The sequence below is a fragment of the Netta rufina genome, assembly GCF_964035555.1.
Source record: "Netta rufina genome assembly, chromosome: 22".
In the NCBI taxonomy this organism is placed as follows: Eukaryota; Metazoa; Chordata; class Aves; order Anseriformes; family Anatidae; genus Netta; species Netta rufina.
The window spans coordinates 3848673-3872148 of record NC_140146.1 but is presented as its reverse complement, the minus strand read 5'-3'; the positions used below and the strand labels follow the sequence as shown (position 1 = coordinate 3872148).

At 37.6% G+C, this 23476-nt stretch overlaps 1 protein-coding gene across 3 annotated transcripts in view; it reads left to right on the top strand.

Annotated features, from left to right (window-relative positions):
* The window catches only part of VPS13D (vacuolar protein sorting 13 homolog D), a 102310-nt gene that overhangs the window by 66675 nt on the left and 12159 nt on the right, over window positions 1-23476 (top strand). For all 3 annotated transcript variants that reach the window (XM_084300165.1, XM_084300166.1, XM_084300164.1), the window contains 2 exons: window positions 11793-11925; window positions 13455-13650. In XM_084300165.1, coding sequence (XP_084156291.1) covers window positions 11793-11925; window positions 13455-13650 — 329 coding nt within the window. The remainder of the gene's footprint in view (window positions 1-11792; window positions 11926-13454; window positions 13651-23476) is intronic.

The following is a 23476-nucleotide window of genomic DNA, read 5'->3' as shown; positions in this document are numbered from 1 at the left end:
TGATTTAGTAATAACTGAAAAATAGAAAAAAGTACTCAGTGTCGCCCTGGTGCATTTGAGGGTGTGTGTGTCTTTTTGTTTGTGCAGTCTAGTTTTCCTGATACCATTGTAAATATGTGAAAATATTTTAATGCAGTTTATAAGCTTATATTCAAGAAATTGGGGGACAAGAAGTAAAACATCCTTCCAAAATTATCCTCGTGCTTTCACCTAAAAAAATACAGCATGTAGGTAACTAGTAAGACAGAATTTTTCTTCCTCCCATTACCCAAAGAATGATGAGAATAGTCAAGGAAGAGTAAACATTGAATGGATGAAATTTGATTGTATTCTGGGGTATAAATAAAGCCTGTTCATAGTAATGAAGCTACTCCTCCAGTACATGAATTTAACTTTGAACCAAAACTTTAAAGCATTCTAGAGCTGTGAAATGTGGTGACTTTAAGATATATGCCAGTTTCACTTTTCACTTAATGTTTACCACTTTATTTCCAAGTTAGGATAACAACTTGGTAGGACTATATGTGAGTTTCTTTGTGAAGTATGTATTTACTGACAGATGTGTTACGGGAAAGTGAAAATTCTTTCCTATTATTTTCGTTTTCCAGACTGGTAAGTGTGTTTATGTTGGTTCACCCTTTCACAGCCTATTCTCTTTCTTTGTATACATGAAAATCTACCTTTTTCCCTGTAGTAGTGGGAAAAGGTAATTCAGAAGATGAGAAAGGTGAGATGTAGAATTTACGTAACTACAGATAACTCAGAACTAATATTATCAGACCTAATTAAATTGCCATGGAGATCCTCAGTCCATCACCAAGTGCATCGTTGTGAGCACATCTAACCCAGACAGTTGAACTATGAGGCAAGATGGCATATACATTCTCTAATACAATTGTTTTATTCCCAGATTAGCCCATTAGGACCTTTGCAAAGATTTATAATGAAATAACATGTTGCTGATATTCCTGTCTTAATCCTGCCTTAATATCTTTTTGAGATTCACTACAGAACATTTTAAATGTGTAGTTAAGAGGTGCTAAAGCATCTTGCTGTTTTCTTACTATCAGCACTGCAAATACAGGTTCATCCAAGCAGTCGGGTAGAATACTTACTGAGCTTCTGGAATGCAGTATCCATCTGCACAAACGAGTGCTTTTGTCCATACTTTCTACTCGTAGTTCTAGTCTCTTGTGGCCCATCCACTCCACCCAATAGAGTATGTTTCTTTAGAGTTTCCTTTCTATAAAGTGTTGTTTCCTCATTGCAATCACATCTGTAGCAACAGACTCATAAATCTTTCTTTAAAAGGCACGAGCCTTCCTACATTTCCCACAAGGGCAAGGTCATTCTTTGAACTTTGGAGTCATTTGTAACCAAGGGTTTTGTGAAGGAAGACTTTCAAAGGCAGAAGGGCAGTTGGATGCTGAACTCCTCTCAAAATTCAACAGGAGCTGAATGTCTGCTTCCCGTTTATACCTTTGAAAATCACCCCATGGACTATTTATCTGTCTTCCCAGGTATTATTTTTTCTCCTTGATATATCCAAAATGTCTGAGGTGCGAGTCTCACACAGTTGCCTTTTAAAAATCCTTTTATATCAATTATATGTCAGTCCTCTCAGAACAAGTGAATTCTATCCCTTAGGAAGGCTTAACAGCACATTATGGGAGCTCATGGATTACTCTTCCAAATATTCTGCTACACTGAAGATTATCATAAAGAAGTCTCAAATAACAAGGATTAATTTGTTTGTATGTTTTGCACTGCACTTAGTTTTCTAGAAGATTTAGATGCCTAAACCAAGAGTCTCCATATGATACAAAGTTGACATTTCAGGTACAATTTGTATGTCCATGGTATGTTGTAGAACTTGACTTTCTGCTCAACCACATATATACCTTACACTTGCTAAGTTTTGGTAAAGAACAAAACGGAGGAGAGGGGTGTATAATTCCAGTTACTCAAGAAAAACGTAACTGAAAAAATAGATCATTTTCATCTTTCTCCCTTGTTGCTTTCTGTAGGGAACGCACTATTAAGTATCCTAAAGGTCCTCATCTATTGCACCTTATTCTGCAGAGCTGGTAACTGAAGTAGTCAAAACTAGATAAGCCTCTGTTCTGCGTATAAATTGATGGCTGGAAAAAAAATCATTTTTGGTTGTTTTGTGTGCCTGACTTTCAAGTGTCTTAAAAGTCTACACAAGAGTTTAAGATGAGTTAGATTTAAGGTGTGAATGGATAGATAGATAAATAAACTTAAAGACTGTAATCATCACGTTAAATCTAACACTGCACGACTGAATTGAAAAGTAAGCTATTTGAGTTGTATCTGGTTTTGTCATTTTATTGCTTTTCTATTTTATAGTTCTGTTGATTATTCCTATAATGGCTTTTCCATGCATTTCAGAACATGCAGTGGGTAATGCCTTCTTTCAAGTGGATAGCTGCAGCATATTTAAGTTGGCACAAAACCTTAGGTTAAATAAAGTTCACTACAGAGAGTTTTGTAGTTTTTATCCCTTGGAGACTGAAAGTTCTGTATTTTAAAAAGTTCTTTGATCCTAAATATAGACACCTGAGGGAATTTCATTCCCTCTGAATGAAGATTTCTATAGTTGCCATATGCGTAGAAATGTCTTGAATTCTTGGCATTCACCCTTTATTTCCCCCTTTAGGCATGATAGTTCTAAATCCTAAGTTATTCCTGTTTCAGAGGTGTTTCAATTAGAATTGAATATTGAACACTGAGTTACTGTCTGAAGAAAAATGTTCCATAGCTTATATACTCTGAATGGAAAATTAAGCGTGGCTGAACCTATTGCTGGCAAATAGGTGTTACGCTGACATAAGAAAATTCCCGGTTGTAAAAGGTTTGAAAAATAAATCAGCTTCTCAATACTGTATTTTATGTGTCTGATCCGTTTGACCCGTATTAGGAATTCTGTTATCTTTTGTGAGTTATGAGCACATAGTAATGTAGTTGTTACGGCTCTGCAGCTAGGCTTGGTTTCTATGGTACAAATATTGGATGGAAATGATCCCTGCCCCCCAAAAAAATAACTTAGTGACATTTTTTATGCACAGAAAAATAGCGTAGAACTTTCTCAGTATTTCAGTGCTTTTGTTTTGCTCCACCTTGTTCTGACTTTGCAGTATTCCCATTCTTCACATTCCAAATATGTCACTTGAAATAAGCTTTTTGTTGGTTTTGAACAGACAGGAGCTAGTTTATATGTCCCTTTCCTTGAGTTAAAGGAGCGATTGCAATCTAGTTGCCAGGGATAGAAAGGCTGTAGGCTTTATGTTCACCCAACCAAAAAGAGCAACCAAAGCCAAGTGTTGTCTTGCTTGTAGGTAAGATAGTGACAGAATTTTATTTCTCAAGAAAAAAAAAAAGAAAAAAACTCAAGGTTTTTGTATTCCTAGAAGTGATTTATATGGTTCAGGTTAAAAGTAGCTTTACCTATGTTTTCTGACTACCTCCCTGTCTGTCTTTGTTGTCTTTTTTTGTCATGATTCGTTTTTGATTAAGATTTTTCTCCTCATATCTTCCCCAATATTGCCTAGGGGCTGGTTTCAGCTTGTTCAGGTAATGCATCCAGGTGGCACTGCAGATCATCTTCAGTTGAGTTTGCATTTCATTCTAAGACTAGCCGCACATGTGCAAGATCAAGTGCTGAGCAGTGAAAAACAGTATGAAAACATGAAGATTATGAGAAACCGTGATGGAAAGTAATTGAAATTTTCAGGTAGAAATTTTCAGTGCTAGGGGGAACACAATAGCTAATGCAATTTTACTCATTTTTAACCATTTTAAAAGGCGGTAAGATTTATGGCCAATTAATGACAGTCAAAAGCCATGGAAAGTGTCACCTCTTGTGTGCAAAATACCTGGTATCTGTGAATCAGTATGTTTGAAAAAGATTTTTGGGGTAAGAAGTGAAAGATAGAGGATCACGTCTGGGAACTTTGAAGGATTATATTGTTCTTCCTGTCTTTCATTCCTACCATGGGATAAAATGTGTGTGGCTAGCATCCTGATCATAAGGTCCCTTCAGAGTTTGGGTTAAATTCAGCATTTAGAAAGCTTCTTATACAAAGTGTTTGTGAACTTGCTTTGACTACAGTGTATCTTTGTGTGGAGAAAGGGCATTGGTGTACAATCAAACCAAAAATACGTATTCTGTGGGAATAAACATTTTGATCTGGATTTGATGTCCTAAATGTGCCTATTCAGAATCCAGCTGACACACTGGTGTCAGCTTTGAATTAGCCTTTCCAAGAGAAATTCCTCAGTAGACAATGAGGATCCTGACAAGTGCAAGCAATGAGATGTTTTAGCTTTATGCAGAAATCTACAAGTGACCATCTTGACAATTTATTAAAACTTGAAGCTTTCTTTTTACACATGTCTAGAACTTTACTTTGAAGGATGTTACCTGCTGATTTTCTTAAAAATAAAGTACAATGTTCTTGTTTTGCTGCCCTGCTGGGGAATGAGGTGAACAAAGGAGAATTTAAAATGTAGTATGCAGAGTGCTGCTAAAAGCACAAACTATAAAATTAGAAATGAACAGTTATCATTAACGATAAAATGAAATTTGGTCTTCGTCTACGGTTTTTAAATGGTTAGCATGTCATGAAAACAATCACATATATCCCATGTATCACAATTAGAAACTGAAAGATAAAAAATGGGGTGTGGGTTTGAAATTCATCACTCCAGCCTTGACACAAGGCTAAGTACACCACCCTACTGTATATTTTAAGAGGGAGCACATATAAAGCTGTGTATAATATGTTAAACAGGACAATTTTAAACTTGAAATTCCTTAGATGTGTATCGCCAAGGAGGGAAGACAATATTTTTACATCCAGGGGATGTGGCCAAGGTTATCTTCTGGAGCTGTAACAATAGATAAGACTTGCCATCAGTTCTACAGATCTGAGTGAGTCATCCTTCAAGGAACTGTAAGCTATTTACACTGCACAAACAATGGCAGGCCAAAAGAGCCTTGCAGGTTTCCTCCAAAAATCGAACACTGAAAGCTGCTGAGGTTTTATAATAGAAGTTTCTTGTGCGTCCCAAGTGCGGTCATAGGTGACAGTGCAGAAAATGGGACTGGCAAGTCCGGCGTGTTGCTGGAAGGAAGCGCGCTGCAACGTGAGCACTGGAAATAACAGAGTTGTTGTATGCAAGTACAAGGGGGTTGGTGAGGGTGATGGTTAAAAACAGTCTGCCAGAGCACAAATACATTGTTGTTAGGTATTAAGGAACTGGACTAGATCTCTTCATTTTTTTATTTTTTTTTTTTTGCTGGCTTTCAGTATGTAGAGGTGTGTTTTGTTTTTTTGAGGGGGTGGAAGAGAGCGAGTAATGCCATTCCCAAAAAATAAACAAACAGGAAGACCTTAAAGCTTTGCAAGAGTTAAAGTTGGGGGGGGGAGATAGGGGGGAATTATCTGTTAAGAGTATTAGTTGTTTAATAAAGCGCAGTTGTCCTCCAGATGAACCCGCCAGTGACTCTGCAATTGGGGTCATTCCAAGTTCATGCTGTGGACTTTTGACTGCCTTCTGTGTATGTGAAAACAGCCGGCAGTTCCTGCAGGGATCACTCATTCAACCCTGTAACACAAAACTATTGCCAACGGGCACCTGCTGGTGCAGCCTCCCAGGAGGTCCCCGAGGGCAGCTCCCCGGCTCATCAGGCAGCTGGGGGACAGAGCCAGCGGGGCTCCCCCGGGACACCCGGCTAATCAGGCGGCCGCAGGCAGCGCGTCAGGGGGCTTCCAGATCACCCGGCCAACATGCCGTTGTCAGGATGCATTAGGACGCTCAGTTAACGATGGGATGTGAGCTAATTAAAGCTCCTTTCCTTCGCTTATATGACAGAAACAGGGGTGGAGATCGCTGCACGGGATCTCAAGCAGCACATGCTTGGTCGGTGGGAAAAGCCGTTGCCTCCTCTTAGTTGTCAGTAATTTAGAGAGGGTCAAAGTTTATGTATCTCTTAAAATGAGAAGCTGATTATAGCGTTTTGCTGGTTTGGTATTTTCTAAATTAGGGCTGCATCAGTTTTGTTCATAGTTCCATTACACATTTCTCACTGCATGATTTGACCTGGTTATAAATGTGTCTTGGGCTCGGCCTAAACCATCCTCTGTGCTTAGGGTAGCGTTTAACAATTCACCTGGCACGGAGTAATGTGCAAAGAAAAGTGTAAAAAACATATAACATACAAATTTGCCTGAAATCACAAACCTTTCTGACTGAATAGCTGGGTAATCATTTTCTTAGGAAACTGACAGAAGCCATGGTAAATATATTTTGTGGAGCAGCTTCAGATAGGAGTTTTAAATCTGAGAACTAAACGCTTGCTATGCTTTCAAATACCCAAAGCATTTTGTTTATGAGTCCCAGAACAATGTACAGCTGACCAAGGAGAGAGAGGTAAGAGGAGGGAGCTGTGTTGTCTTTCTACCTACTGATGTTTGTAAAAGGAAATATGTAGTGTTTGCATCTTCCACTTCTTAACAATGCACAAGTAAAGAAGCTGCTCTGAAAGTTATTTTCACAGTAAGTCACAGAAACGTATTAAGTACTAGTATTAGTCTTGAGACATCACAATAAAAGGAAGGGAACTTGGATGTAAGAATTTCCTAGACACCTTTATCTGTCCCATTGTACCTAGTTATTGTGTGTATCTACAAATACTGCATTTTTACACTTCCTAAAGAATAACATCAAGATCTGAGGATGGCTAACTGTTCTGAAGCAGGGTTTCTTTACCATACCAAATCCCAGCAGCATGTACATGTCTGCTTAGCTTGTAGCTTGTATACTGAGATTTTTGCCTCCATGCACTGAGAGAAACGCATAGTTTTGAATCATTGTATTTTACTGTCAAGTCAGTGTAAAATCTTTCTACCTCTAAGATACATATAACAAGTTTGAGAGAAGTAGGAAATAAAAATAATTTTGAATGATACTGCCAGAAGACAAATAACCACAGGGGATTAAATTTAGATGGGCATTAAATGCTTAGAGGTAGTCCATTGTATTTAATCACTTGGCTGAACAGTACTGCCAAAACTTCTATTCAGCAGGGAAGATGCGGATGTGTTCTTTTTGTTTGTTTGTTTTTAAACAAAACTCCAAAGCAAGTAGCCTCTACATTGTAATGATACCAATTTCTTTGAGATTACTATGGAAGTTATCGATATCTTTAATGTAAGATAACTGTTAAACATATGTAAAATGTGTTGATGTTTTATCATATTTAAATATTATCTAAAGAAACAAATTATCATTACATGCTAAAAAAAAAAAAAAAAGCTTATGAGTCTCAAAAAAAAAAAAAAAAGTAAAACATTTTGTACTAGATCAGTTTAACAATATGTACTTTGGGGGGTGTTCAGTATTTCCCAGCTAATATTTACTGTATTATTCCTTTCAGTCTGTACTGTGATGCCTCTTGCTTCTGTTGGAAGTACATCAGAAAGTAAATGTCAGGGTAGAAGGGGGGAGGAAAATGCAGTTCCAAAATTAGGGACGTAAGGAAGAATGTATTTAACAGAACTCTTGTTCAGAAATCTGTTTATCGCTGTTCTTTCCCTATCAGTTAATTACTTACGCAGCCTTTGTTTCCTGCAATAGGCAGCTCTTCTCTTTCACGTAGACACTTGGGTATATTTAGGGGAGTTACTGCTGAAACTGTGGAATGACTTTTAGTCATCATGACTAGGGATTTTCCTGTTTTGGAAAATGCAGGAGTGTGTGTGAGAAAAGAAGATGACATAATTCACAGTTTGCGTTAGACTTTCCGACTTTAAATACATTTGAAATACTCTTATCTACATTGCTAAAGTAACATGCTTACATTGGTGCTTTGTTCTCTGAGAACCAGGTAACATTACTGAGGTAAAAGTATGAGCATCACCAGTGTGTGGTGTCTGGGGCTAGAGTTGCACAATCTTTTATAAAGAACTTTTTAAAAAGAAATTCTGCAGAGCGAGGCTAAAAAACGAGTAAACCCTGTGATTTCTAAATGCAGTTTATTATGAGGTTTGCACAGAAGTTATAACTGACTTATATTTTATTTAATCACTTTCTTCCTTAAAATTCCTTGGAATGTTCTACTTCGCTCAGTCAATAATATTTGTAAAAGTACAATTCTCTGATGCTAGAATTACAATGGAATGTTTGGACTAAAGTCATAATTGTGTATTTATCCTTTTGGGATGTCCTTAGAGAACAAGGCAGTGCCAAGAGCTTAAAAAGACTTTAAGAGATTACTTAAAACTGATTTCCATGCTGTGTGCCTCATGCATCTGGCTTAGAGGGAACATGCAGTACAAAGTCTAGAATTAACTCAGTTTTCATTTGGTTTGAATTCTTCTTGTGCCCCGTAAGTCTTACTATTTGGCGTCAGCCTTGGCTCCCAAACACTGTGTATGGTACTATTTATTTATTTGTTTCCCCTATGGCTTGAAACAGCAAGGGATACGTGGTCAGTTGTAAAAGTTTTTGTGGCATATCTTCCTTTACTATTGGGCCTCTAACAAAAATAAATCATGAGTAAATTAGTGTTCTGTATATTATTTCAACTGCTTTAGCAGATCGTGGTAGATATTAATATTGATGGGTTACACTGTGTAAATGTGAAATAAGAACTGATGAGTAATCATAAGTTTACTATGGACTATAAAGGCAGAATGGCTAAGGCAAAGAAAGCATTAGGTAATGCTTATTAGTGATAAGCTGAAATATTTTTAGTACCTGAAATGACAGAACTTTAGTTTGTCTGGACTTCAGTAGCCTGGAAAACCAGTACTTAGCTTCAGTCGGAGATGCTAGGTAGACAAGTAAAGTACCTGCCTTCTTACCTGTACCTGACATGTCAGCTTGCTTCATTCAGTAGCAGGGAAAGGATTTGTAAAATGGGGAAGAACTTGAGATAAATACCAAGTTGCTAAGTTCTTTTTTGGTAAGCAAGTAGGCAAAGGACACGTGAACATGGAGGAAGAAGGGGGATAGGTTTTAGAAGTCCCTTGTTTAGTTTTATGTTTGTTCCATAATGGGCTGTGTTTAGTTCTGTTGGCATTTACACAGTTCTTAACTAGCCTTTGAAGTTATCACGTCACACCTTATTAACAAAGGCTAAGGAAGACAAGGGTGGATAGCACCTTTGTTGTCACCCTTGTTTATCTGGAGACTATTTTCCACATGATTGGGTTAACAACTCAATAAGCCACCTTCACTGCTCTTCCATAAGTCTTAACATCTAATATTGCACTTCCTAAAGGAGGCATCTAAAAGCAAGGTCTCTGGGCCAGGGGAGTGCAGGGAGGAAAGGCAAAATTGGTTTTGTGCATTAACTTTTTCAAGTCTCCCTTACAAGTTGGTGTTGAAAACAGACTTTAACCGCTTTAATTTCTAGCGCTTACTCAGGTTCCTGAACCAGAAATAACTTGCTACTGCTGAATGATGTTTTCGTAATACAACAATTTTAGTCTGCATAGACTGGGCACAAGGGCGTATTTTACTCTATGCTAGGATTTTTTTTTCCTTTTTATAGATAGGTACAGTCATGTTGTTGAAAAAGGCTCAGAAACAGGGAAAATATATCTGAGGTAAAAGGAAAAAGATGGTTAAAAGTTTCTGATATCCAGCAGTTATTTCACTTGTGGTATTATGTATATTGGGTGACTTGAGATGACACAGCTCTTGTCCAGATCACAAGCTAGGATAATGCCAATACTACTATTAAGTGTGAATCTTTATTGCAAATAGGCCTAAACTTGACAGCAGAAAATGGCAAGTTGCTCACTTGCTCAGCAGACCTTAACGTGACCTGTGAAATGTCCGGTTGTTTTTTTGTTTGGTTTTTTTTTTTGCTTTTACACTTAATAGAGACTATGATTTTAACCTGTGTGCATATATTTTTCTTCTCCTCCTTCCTAAGCAGATAAATCATTATTACATTAAAATTCTTTCTATGCATGAAAAAACTGAATTGTTATTGAGTATTATTAGGTGTCAAATTCTGCTTCACTGAGAAAGGAAAAATATGACAAAAAATAGATTGTACTTTAGCAGGAAAGCTGGTGTAGTGGAGCTGGTTAATTTAGACAGGACAAAAAACATACCAAAAGGTGTAAAGAAAGCTTTCCAATTCGATCAGAATTAATATTTTGGTTTATTCCTGCTTGCTGCTTATCTAATTATGAACTAATGTAGCTTTCAAAATGTTTCCCTAAAAGATAACTTGCAGGACTTGACAGGTTCCTTTATGAGATTTGATATTTGAAGGCCTGTTGAGCATTTTAATTTTTATAGCAACTCCTCTAATCCTTACATCAGGTTGGTTTGTACTTCTAGGCTAATTAAAAAAAAAAAAAAATCATGTCTACATTAAGTTCACATGGAGGTCAGAAGTAATTCAGTCAGTGATCACTATGCTCTGCTTAGTGTCCATATGGTCAAGAAGGGTCACGGGACTTAATTTTTATTCATGTTGTTAAAACCTGCTTGTTTAGATAATTGGAGCTGTTGCACTGGTTTGTCTTTGAGCTGGACAGAAGTATTTAAAGCTAGGAAATCTTGTCAGTGGTGAAAAGGAACCCAGCCTTGAAAACGCTGATAGAAAGAGGGCGTCGTACTGAGCACATGAATTAGCTCTTCGTCTATTTCTTTTCTCATCTCTAGTGTATCAGATTTTCATACAAGGTTTTAGTAGACTTTAGGTGCGTACCTTAATCATGTGTTTGTTTGTTTTTTAATATAAATTATATGGATGCAAAGGAGACTGTACAGGTGTACAGGCTACTGATTGGAGATTATTATAGGAAAATGCCTGCTAGGAACTCCTTGCCATAATAATACCCTGAATATGAGGTAAAGTTTTAATATTCTTTTTTTGTCTCCCCTTTTTTGGAGCCTCCCTTCCCCGTAAGCTTCTGTTTTGTATCTGATTACATCAAACCTAAAGGTCAACAGATCTCAATTGATCACTTTATTTGGAACTTTTTCATTGACTGATACTCAGGAATGGTCAGAGTTCTTGGAGTAAGTCCTGCTTGGACTTGTATACGTTCTTTTATGTATATCTCAAGTCTCCCCCCATCCTGTTGAGTGCAAAGAGTAAAACTGTGCCAGACACAAATTTAAGGTTCCCTTAAGATTTTTGTTCTGCAGTTCCTTGTACCTGTGGACACTTCCCGGTTTCACCATCCTGCACTAGATCAGCCCACGTGCCACAACGAGCGTGGTCCAACTCTTTTCAAAACAGAGCCAGCCATTTCAACATTGTGTTACTAAGAAGAATTTAAGCAACTCTTGCAAATGTTTCAATCTCATGTCAGGAATATTTGCCTCGAAGCTTTTCACATATCTTTGCAGAAGAAAAGCTTTGTATCTAAACATTCTTTTGAGTTTTCTGAAAGGTTACAGTTGGGTCACTAGAACTTCTTTCAGTACATCTTTCACAGGCTTCATTTCTTTTGGCTTGACCACCACAGTTCAGCACCCATTACGGTTTTGACCATCTCCTCAGGATTTAAGTTGCATTAATAGAAAGCACAGGTTAATGGACTTTTTCAGAACTTTCTTCATTTGAGGAAAAAAAAAAGCTTGAGTAACTGTGCATGTGTTTAAAAAAAAAAAAAAAAAAAAAAAGTATGAATACATATTTCACAACTAAAATACAGGATTTTCTTCAGTAAATCTGCATAAGGGAAACAACTTTTTTTTTTCATTAAATAACAGAAAAGGTTGTTCTCTTACAGTTTGCTGGGACTTTGTCAGATGGTTTGGGTAAAACAATGGATAACAGACACCAAACCGAACGAGAATACATTCGATACCACGCTGCAACCAGTGGAGAGCATCTTGTAGCTGGAATCCAAGGACTTGCACATGGTAAGCCTTAACTGTAATTTTAACTTGTTTCACTCGTAAAGTAATGAGCAGATAGAAAAGAACAGTACACTACAGTTTGTATTAATCTTGGGTGATTAGTTGCAGTCCAAGAAGTTTAAAGTAACATTTCACAAGTTTGATTATTTTTTTAATTTTTTTTTTCTTCTAAGTCTGGTAAGAACTAGAGTAATAAATTTGTGTAAAAGACAGTGGACTAGTCATAATTTGGCCAGAATCTCACATCAATTTAGGTCATGATTTATCTGTTGAAGAGAGTTAAATCAATACAAGCCAAGTTTAAATCAAATATTTATATTTTGCATCATCTTGACTCAGTTTGTTTAAATGTCATTCTTTGAGTGCAATTGTTGCAGCCTGTAAAAAGATAGTCTTGCTTTTACTAAAATGGCAATCTTTTCTACACTAAGCTAAAGTCTTTACACTGGTGTTTTCTCATAGAGACTGTGCAGGTATATGAGTGTATCATGAGAGGTCTCTCTCATATTGGTGTGTTCTAAACTCTGGTGTAAGCAGTATTAGTGTAAATTGAGGAAAATGAAATATTTCAGACTGCTGAGAAGTCAACTAAAAGCATCTAATTGTGTCATCCAATAATTAATAGGACTGTTTTGATTTCAGTTCTGTAGAATTCTTATATGCTGCCCATCCCCCCACTCCAAATCTTATCTGTTGAAGTGGAGGAATTAACCATAATCTACAGTTGTTCAAGAGAAGTGTTTTAAATACTTGGTGCTATGCAGTTCTCAAGTTTGCAAGACGCAGCCTGGTCTGTACTTAAATTATAGTGCTTGAAAGAGCACCTGGCCGCTTGAAAGCTAAAGAGCCAGATGGTGTGAGCGTTTTTGTGTGTTTTAAGCCAGTTCATCAAAAACTTGAGATTTTAATCATGAAGATACGATATCGATCCATAAAGCACATTCTCAGTTAATATGAGCTGTTCCAAGTCTTTTGAAGTCTCTGTAGGTTCTTGACTTCTTCTGAGCACTTAAATTCTTAGTGGCAGAAAAGTTCACAGAAATGTCTTTCGGCAGCATCTCAGTTAAAATCACATAATTCCAGTTTAATGTAGTTGACTTTCTCCAGTGTACAAGTGCAGTTTTACATTTTCTGTCTCAAATTGTATAAGCTTTTGTGGCAAGTGAGTTTTGTCACATTATGGGTAACCACTTCACCTCAGAAATAGATGAGGACTCTGTAAATACAGATGGGGAATAAAATAGTATAGAAATGTAACACGATATACATTTAATGGGTTAAATCTTTCTGTGGGATATTATCCATGTAATTTGTTCGTAATGTCTGTGTGCAGACATTTCATGCATTTTAATGTATAAAGTATAAAATTATTAGCTAATTAGTTCTAAAAGTTTTTGTATTACATGTAATGCACAACACGTTTTTATCAAGCTTAACAGTAAATCTTAGGCAGACAACATCAACTAGAACAAAACTGTGTCATTTTGAGAGGCAATACTTCTGGCCTACTTTGCTGTTCTTGTCTTCGCTAGGTATCATTGGAGGATTGACAAGTGTAATAACTTCAACAGTTGAAGGTGTGAAAACCGAAGGCGGTGTCAGTGGTTTCATATCAGGCCTTGGGAAAGGCCTGGTTGGCACAGTAACCAAACCTGTGGCTGGAGCTCTGGATTTCGCATCAGAAACTGCACAGGCAGTGAGGGACACCGCCACCCTAAGTGGCCCCAGGTCAGTAAGCTGTTTCTGTTTTCAGTCAATAATATTGTAAAAATGCATCTTACAATACCTGCTGCAATTTCAAATCTGGTATCTTCCTTTACCCAAAGGAACAATGGTTTTCAAATCAAATCAAATACACTGTGTGCTATTAGTGATGTGGCCCATTTTAATCAACTTGCTTTTTCCTTGGCAACTTTTTTCTATGGTGTCTGTTGGTGCTCTTGTATTAGTGAAATTTGCACAGAAGAGCTGCAACGTAAAATAGGAATTCCTAAACTGCAGCATTAGATAAAAATTCTAATTTTCACTTCGTACAATTGTTCTTTTTTACCGAAAGTGTGGCTATATGCCCTTATTTGCACATGCTCATTTGTTTACCTGAATGTATGTGGGTGGATGTAGGAGTCAGCACATCTGGACAGGTGCACTGGCCTCCTTCCTGCATTCAGTAAATAGCATAATGTGGTCTTGACAAAATAATGATTATCTTTAATGTAAATGAATATTAGCACTGACTGTGAGTGTGGAAGAGGGAAAGGGCAAAGTTTTAAAAGCCTGCTCTGAGAGAAGACTCTCTATTCTTTGTGGCCAAGAGTTTACTTTAGATGATAATACTATGCCAAGAAGTCCTTCTGATGTATGCATGCAAGATCCTGCATGCTGAAGTGAAAGAAAATCCTAAATAGATTTTATTGTCGGAAAGCTTAGAGAAAAATGTTTGTGAAACATTGGGTTAGTTTGTCTTCCCATTTGGCTTTTCCATTTCCTGTGTTTTATGATGCCACACTTAGAATCCTGAGGTGCCTACCATCAGTGTTTCAGTAAGGAACAATAAGCTTGATGAAGTGTGACTGAGATACAGGAAATTTCACAGAACGAACCTAGGTGTACTTTGTTGTGAAAACGGCAGTGTTTACGTGTATGTCTCATGTATTCGGTACTTAGCTCGATTTGTAAAGCCAAGAGGTCAAGGATTACAATTTGGTGAGTAAATCTGTATACATAAAATTACACGAGAACTATAAGCGCATCCCTGAGAAAACACTGTTTTGTTTGTGTGTTTCCTAATGTTTTAAGTGTGCAGATTTATTTATTTATTAAAAGGTGGGGAGAAACACACCTGGCCATACTGTTACTTGTCTCACCAATTGAGCTGTGTTGTTATTACCGTTTGTATCGGGATGCACATATACTTAAAATTCATGTTTTGAAATATTTCTCTGATCACAGCCTTTATGTAGCAGTAGCAGTGATGTTATCAACAGCTGATAAACCAGACAGGGAACAGGAAAGGGAGGACCCCTAGCTAACCTTATCTCCAGCTTGTATTTGCCTGTGTGGCGTATTTCCCTTTAACTTGTTAACTGTCAGTTATGAGATTAGGGCAGATGAGCTGAACCATGTTGTAGCTTCCACGGAATTCTGCAATACTATCCTAGTAGACCAGCACTGTGAATGACATTCATTTACATACACTGTGAAAGTGTCTAACTTATCAGCCTGCTACAAGAAAAAAAAAAAAAAAGCATTGCCACTTACCACACTTCAGTGAACAAAATCTGATCAAAACTTTTTTTTTTTTTTTAGATAAATGTGGTTGGGAATATATAGATAATGGGGGTGGACGATACATAAGCTATAAGCAATCTTGCACCCATGTTTTGTTTGGTAAATTTTTTTTATATATAATGAAGCAACCAAATTGTTTTTTCGGGGGTATAAAAAAGAACAACAAAGGATTTGTACGTTTTTGGACTTCTGTGTACCAATATCCCCCTGCTGCATTTGTTAACCATACAAATATGTGTGGTTTGGAATCAAAATAGCATCGCGTTCCAAACCCAAGTTGCTGGCTCCTGTTAATTTTCTGTTTTATGTATGCTGGGCCATGTAGACTCTTCCAAACTAAGTACATAAAAACAGATAACTGATGAAAATAAGTTTATGTCAGTAACTCATCTCAAGTGTAGTTCTGAAGAACTGAACACAGTAGGAATAATAATAAGCATGGTGAGAACTATCTTAACCTTATCTCGACTGACAGATTATGTGCAAGTTTCAGGTATTCATGCAAAAAAAGTTTTGTGAAACAAATACAGTTGCATTTAAATGGCACGGTACATCACCATAAATTAAAGGCCCTTGCAATATTCATAATCACATGGTTGAATTTAAACAACAACTACAAAGCCACAAAACAAACAAAAGCCCTGAAATTATGCTGCTTGACTTTAATTACTGAATTATTGGAACAGTTTTCCAGGAGATGGGGAATTTGAATTGAGGCTGTAGGTTGTTCTGAAAGGCAGGTCCCAGCAAAGTCACTGAATTTTAGTAGAACACTGAAGGAGACTCTGTAGCTTGTGTTACTCAGTGACCACGCTTCATGCACATCAGTCTCTTTTGGCTTCAAATGTATTGATTTGTACTGGGATTCATGCAGCTAGCAACAGCCCTGTGAACCCTGTGTACAGAACATGGAGCCAAACTTGTACAGCTGAGACACAGACGATGGCTTTATAGCTTATTGCAGTAGTTTAAAATGTGATGTGTTTAAAGTGCAAGAAAATATTTTAAAATCTGACTTTAGGCTGGACTTTCTCAAGTCTAATCTTAAAAGTTATTATTATATAATGTATTATGTTTGTAATTTATGAATAAAGCTGTCTTAATAGCTTTAAATTTTAATGCAGAGGATAAAAGAAAACAATTGCTGACAATGCAGTATACATCTAATTTATTAAAAGTTAATGTCTGTGATTTGATACCTTTTTTGAGTGAGTTTTATGTGTTCCAAGTACTGCAGTATCACATGCAAGAGTTCTGATTATTTCCATATTTGTCATATACTGCCAAAAGTCTTAAAGACCAGTTCAAAACAGGAAAGCTGTTTTGTCTATAGATATGCCTGGAAAGCTTTCTCCTAGAAACATATTTTAACTCCTAATGCAGCGTATCTTAAGAGAATATATATTTAGACGTGTACCTAACTTACCAAGTAGTGCACAAAACTGCCATCATGGCTTTCTCTCAGACTTCTGCTAGGTCAGAAGTCTTGAGATGTCTTAGTTAATTTTGAACTGATGTGAGGGTTTGTGTTGTCCTCAGTACACAGGAAGGAGATTATTTCATGACCTACTAATTTCTCATCAATCCTGTTAGTGTACTAGACTGCATTAGTTAAGAATAGTTTGAAATTTGCAAGTTGTTAATGGTCCTAGAAAGTTCTTCTATAAATATTTGATTCTTTTAAATATGCTTCACCTGGAAAGAAGCAGCCCTCTCTGGTTATTCATTGTTCACCACCTCTCACACTATCACTCAGAAATGTGCAATGAGGTTGCAAAGTGCAACAGCACAATGCCAGCAGTAGGGCTTTATTTACTTTTCTCCTTCATGTGTCCATCTCACTGTTAGTTGTGTCTCTGGCTGTAAGAACAAAAGCAGTAGACTTGAGAGCCAAAGAATACCAGTAACCCTGCAAAGAGGAAGTACAAAATATTTAAGTAATCGTATGGAAGGTCATCCCAGCTAATATACTGCAAAGAGGATATTCTCAGGGTTCTCAAGTTCTGAAGGTAAATATTGCTTGAGAATTAACACCTCTGTATGTGTCCCAGGTTCCTTCCCTGCCTTGTACTTGTTCTAGATCTGACTTTGAGTCTGTACCATACTGTCAGTCGTGCATGGGTACGGACTGCAGTGAAGTAGACATTCTCCTGGGAAGCCCTTCACAAAAACTTCGTACAAGCTAGAGATATTACACCTACCAGCTAGCATGCATTGTGTTGTGTAAATCTGGAAATGGTTCATACAGTACAGTTGAGCTGATTTATCAGACTGATCTGTAAATAACACCAGCACTGTGATTTCCTTCATATCCTCTTTCCATTTTTTTTTCCCAGCGGGATAATAGGCCTTTATTATGAACTGTGTTCTCAAATGATCTGTTCTTGTTTTGTTTTGGGGGGTGAGTTTGTTAATTTATTTGAGCAAGTTTGTCCCTTTTTCTCCTGTGGCACCATGTGAAATCACTGTAGCCATTTGCCTTTTCCTCCATGTTAGCTCTACTGTCCATCTTCAGTTGGTGTTGAACATTTTTTATAGTTTTAAATTTTAGTTAGTCTGTCCAGATCCTTCCATCGCTGTTGTTGAGCTACTTTGAAATCCCCCCAGTCTGTAAGTTCCCATCAGTATTGTGTGAAAAAGGACTGTCATATCACCGCTCAGTGACAAGCTGTACTCTGCAAGTCATCCAAAACAGTGTTGGCTGGTTTTACTGCCATATCACATTGCAAATTGATGTCCAGTTTTCTGCTTGCTGTTTTCCCCCAAGAGTTTTTTGTTTTGTTTAACTGCTTTGCAAATATCTCCTTGTCATTTAATATTTGCATTCTGGATTATTTTTCCCTAGATGAACTGGGTTGCAGTTTTGTAGGTTGAATCCGTTTCATTTCCTGCCATATTTCTGACCTCTTCAGCTTCTTTAGTACTTCACTGTCCTCACTGGAGTTTTAAACACCTTTTAGTTTGTCCTCTGCAAATACAATTTTATACGCTGCTTTTACTAGATCCTTGAAGTTAAGCAATTCTGGTTTTGCGCCCCCACATTTCGCATCAGTAGACACTTCTGTTTAATTGGTTATTTTCTGTTACCAGTCTCACCTGCTCAGTATTATTGTCAGGTTTTAAATTTATCATTGGTAACTTTCTGTTGTTCTGTTGGAGATCCTGTTCAGTTCTTCACATGTCTACTCTTGTCGTGTGAATGACTATAGATTTTCTTGTGGTGGAAGTAGTTCCTCAGACTGGAGCCCCACACTTGCTCAGTATGGATACTTTTATCTCAGAACTTCAGAATTTGATTTTTTTTTTTCTTGAAAATGCACTTCTCAGCTCTATTAGTTTATTAATTAGAAAAAGACACAAACCCAGCATCTAAGCACCTAAAGTTACTTCACTTTTGAATCAGACTACCCTTAAGAATGAGCACAAAACAGCCCTGTATTCCTTTCTGCCTGGTTCAAAGAGTTCTTACTGTTGTGAGTAACAAATGTGTCTAATGGGGATTTCTGTCAGAAAAGTCTGAAATAACAATTGTGTTTGCCTGTAAGTGGAATCCTGTCAAGACTGCCTTGGATATTCATTCTACCTATTTCCCTGTAAAGCTCTGTTAAAGGATTTCAAGCGACTGGGGCATCTCGGTTTCTCCTGTTTCTGGAGTATCTAAAGCCGTGAGAAGTGAGGATGGAGTGCACTGGCACCCCCTATTTCACTTTGCTTCTGTATCTCTACATCTGATACAGTGACTAAGAAATCAGTCTTTGGATACTAAAGCTTGTTTTTCAAGAAAGAAAAGTATAATTTGCAGAGTGACAAACACCTTCTTTTGCCTTTTTGTTCTGTCTGAGTCCAGGAAGGACGGGTAGTAAAGAGAAACCCAGGAATTTCTGTATGTAAGAAATGCACTGGCTGTTACTGGACTGGTGGGTGGCCAGGGGGCTTTTTTTTCCCCTCTGTTTCTTTGCTCCCTCCTTCAGGACTGACAGACTGGGCTGCCTTTCTCCTCTAGAACAAATTGCTGAGGAATAATTACTTGGGAGCACAGCCCGTGTTCTGCACAGTAAAGCAGAATTTGCTATGCATGGCTGAAGAAAATAGCTCTGATGCATGCAGGTTTTTTTTAATCCATGGGGTATAGTAAAAGAAGGGGAAACCTTTAAAACATGCAGGTTGCTTAATCTTACTGTATTGTAGGGTTTATAATTCTAGAACCACATGTATAAAAATGGCAGTTAATTTCCAGAACAATACACGGTTCATTTTCTGAAAGCATTGTTAGCTGTTTAGCACCCAAAAGAAGCTCATATGATGCAGAGAATCCAAACTCTGCATGAACATATCCTTCTCCCTTTCCTTTTTACTGGGATGAATGGACGTAAATTGGTACCAGCTGTAAAACCAAACTATAATGCCTCTTTATGCACTGCTGCAAATACCTTTACTACTGAATAGTATTTCTAGATACATTTGTTACTAGGTATCATGTAAAATGCATTTGGAATAGTTGTGAAATCAGTTGTCTTTACAGGCAGTTGTCTCTGTCCCCTTTTTTGAACTTGACCCAATTTAACTATTCTGAAGGAATAAAAACCAGTGTTTGGATGCATGGCAGCTACCTAACGCTTCATTAATATTGGACAGATGTGGTCACTTTCACATCTGCTGTATATGAATGTTTTTAGTAATAGGAGGTTTTGGGGGCATTGGGGAAAGCAATTACGGGCTTGTGTTAGGCAGTGTTTAATTGTACAGGTCTCACATTCAGCATCTGTTACACATGATTAGCCTCTGGAGCCTGCAAGCTAGAATGAGCAGCAGGGCCTGACCTGAGGTAGGTAAACTTGAAAGCAAACATCTTACCTATTTTTAAAAGGACACTTCTTCAGACTGGAGGTTACAGTTGCTGAGGCTGTTCACTAGACCTCCTATTTGCATTTCACTTCTGATTTTTGTGTACCCTATGTATTTGCAGAGTTCTAGATGCTTTACATTCCAGTAGGGAGTGCTAACCTTTACTTAAGAATTGTGTAACTTCCCTCTGTTTAAAGCCTTCTGCTCTGCCATGACAGAATGTATTCCTATTCTTAAAACTGAGTGAAAGATTGCTTTAAAGAAAACTGTGCGGTCACTGGCTTCACCACCGGTAACACTTCCGTTAACATTAAAAAGGAAGACTTTATGGGTGCCAGAACTGTAATTCTTAAGACCAGTGTCTCTTTTTTTTTTAAGTAAGAAATATTTTTCCACTAAAATGTCAGTGTTTAACTTGACATTTAAGGACAGAAAGATGCCCTGACTGCATACGTGCTGTTGGCTAAGGGACAGAAGCACAAGAAAGGAATGTTGCGAGAGGAGAACACGTGAATGAAAGTAGAAAACATTAAAGTGAATAGTGCTGTGTAGATAACAGAGCATAAAATGTGAAATTGTGTTTTGCTTTTCAGATGTCTGTTCATGGTTACCAACACACAGTTCCAAAAGATAAATGAATACAAAGTTCTTATCATGATAGTCCCCACAAAGCCAAAAGATTGGCTAGCACCTTGTAAGTTACAGTTAGGGGCAAGTATGTGTCCATCGTTGGTCAAACAGTCCGGCACTGAGTGGAGTACATAGCTTTTGCCTTAAACAAAAGACTGTTCCTGTGGCTGGGATCAGAACAGGAACCTGATTAAGCTTCATTGAACTGAGTACAATAACTGGTTTTGAAAATGTACGCATTTGCAAGGAAAAATCATTATATTGTATTAAACCAGTCTGGTAGGAAAAAGAGACAGCTAAAAATCAACATAATGGGTACGCGATGTCCTTTTACCCTTCTCTTCGGGACAGGCAGACTTTTACAACAGGTATGTTTACCAGTTTAGGTTATATCTCAGGTACTGTCATGTAGGCCTGGTGTAGTCCATCAGAAATGTAAGCAATTTTACAAATCTTCCTCTGAAAAGAGCTGATAAATCCCTTGCTGGATTTACCACAGATTTATTCTACCACTTACGCTTTAAGTGGCAGTTAAGAGGACTGGATTCAGTCTACAAAATGAAATTCCTATAGTGTGTGTCCACTTCATAGTATCTAGTTATTAACTAAATTTCCACAGGATTTTAAACTAATTGCATGCAAAGATATACACTGAAAGAAATTCATGTAGACAGGGACAAAAAATTACTTCCTTAGAAATACTTACATTTCTACAGCCTCCATATTTTGCCCAATTATATTATGTTTCAGCAGATGCTTTTGAACAACACCAAAAAGTAAAAGGAACACTTAACTGTGTTGTATGTTTCCTATTTTCTGGCATTCCTGTGTTTTTTTAGATCCTGCCTTATTCAGAAAGCCCTCTGCTAAATGATACCACTGTTTCAGTGTGTTCTAGGCAATAGTTATTGATTTTAAACTATTATGCAGAGCTGTAGACTTAACTAGTCTGCAAGGATGCAAATCTGTGCAAAAGTACCTCCTCAAATGGAAATGGAGAGGCTTTGAAAAAAAAATTAATGTGTTAGTATCAGCAGAACAAGCTAAAAAGTCTACAAAGACCAGGCAATAAAGTACTCACAATTTCCATTCACAGATCTACTTGCTTAGAGTTAGGTGGGATGTTAAAAGCCATATATGCACCAGAAATGGACAAAAACTTTATTCAAAACAGACGCGTCTCTTGGAATGCATCAGGACAAATCATCAGACTGCATTAAACCAGTCGGACTCGATCCCCAGAATTGAAAACATTTAATGCACATTCTGTGGGTTTTTATAATGTCTTTTGGACATGTTATGAGTATTTTCAGTTCATAAAAATAGTAGAAAAGATGAAACTGGTGTTAATGCAATAGGAATATAGCATTTGTTTATTTACTAAAGCACAAATGGCACGAACTGCTCGCCAACGCAGTGGCTTTATGACCTCGTGTCCTGAAATACCTGCTGGTTGTGCCAGAAGGGTGAAGTCTGGTACAGCACATCCAGGGCAGCTTTCTGGGAATAAGTTTTTACTGGTCTGGTACTGCTGAAGGTAAGCACAGATATTTTCAGTACATGGATAGCTTTTATTATACCCATAATCAGTAAGAGTCATTGTGGTTTTCCACGTATGTTTTTGTTCCTGTTGGATGTATTTGGGATACTATCTTTCAGGTTGTCCTTCCATTCACTTTCACTCCAAATGATTTTGCCTTGCATTACTTTAAAGGTTTCTTTACATCCTTCATTTCATGTCCTGTATCAAGTGTCATTTAATTACCACAATAATAAAGCTTTGAGGGGAGAGTATATTCAAAGGTAGACTTTTCCAATTCCAAGACCAAACATGAAGACGTAGGAAATACCTGTTATGTACAAAGTGAAAGTCTTCTCTACATCTGCACTTCCAGTAGTATTGTGTGCTATAAGAATTACTTCCTACTAATTCCTACCAAGCACAAATACCATGGCAGCAGGTTCTCAGAGGTAAGTTTAGAATGATAGAAATATTAGAAAATGCCAATGGACAGGTAGTGCTGCTTGCACTGACAGGTTTTATTTTCAAATTGAAGATGCAGCATGGCTGTAAAATTCATACTGTTTCTAGGCAGTATTTTAAGCCAGATTAGTTTAGGTTCATAGTTATGTGGTAATTACAGGCTTACTTGAAAGCAAGTGACCTTGCGACAAGGTATGTGCTAACATACTCTTAGCCTGTTTACCTGCTACTAGACAGCCTTTTTTTCCTTTGTCATTAATAGTGAGGTTTTATGTTCAGTACTAGTCCAGAGTCTGTATATGGGAGCCCAGGGCCTGCTGGGATAGGGTTTTACACTTGTGCTGTCCTTTTGCCCTTCCACTGAACTCTTTTCATTTCAGTCATGAGCAAACAGTCAGTGCCTGAACTAACAACCCTGCAATCCTCCAAAGCACGCCTCGCTTACAGTACCAAACAAAGGGAGGCCCGCGTGGGCCGGCCCAAGCCAAGGAATGCAGCTTCGGGGTTCTGCTCCATAAATTTAACCAGCACGACAAAAAGGAGATAATATGAGCCTTCGTGATGATCTGAAAGGGGGAGGTTTGTGTCCCATTGATTGCGGTCTGGCCTATTGCCAGGCCCCGAGCCTGACCGACAGTTGAACCATATCGTTAAGGCGTGTAATACAGCTCAAGTCTTGTACAGCAGCCAATGAGTACATATCCAGAGGGCAAAAGTTTATAAAGAGTTGAGGCTGTCCTGTTTAACCCTCTCACACTGCATGTAATATATACTGCTGCCATTCAGAAATAGTCACATTGCTATTAA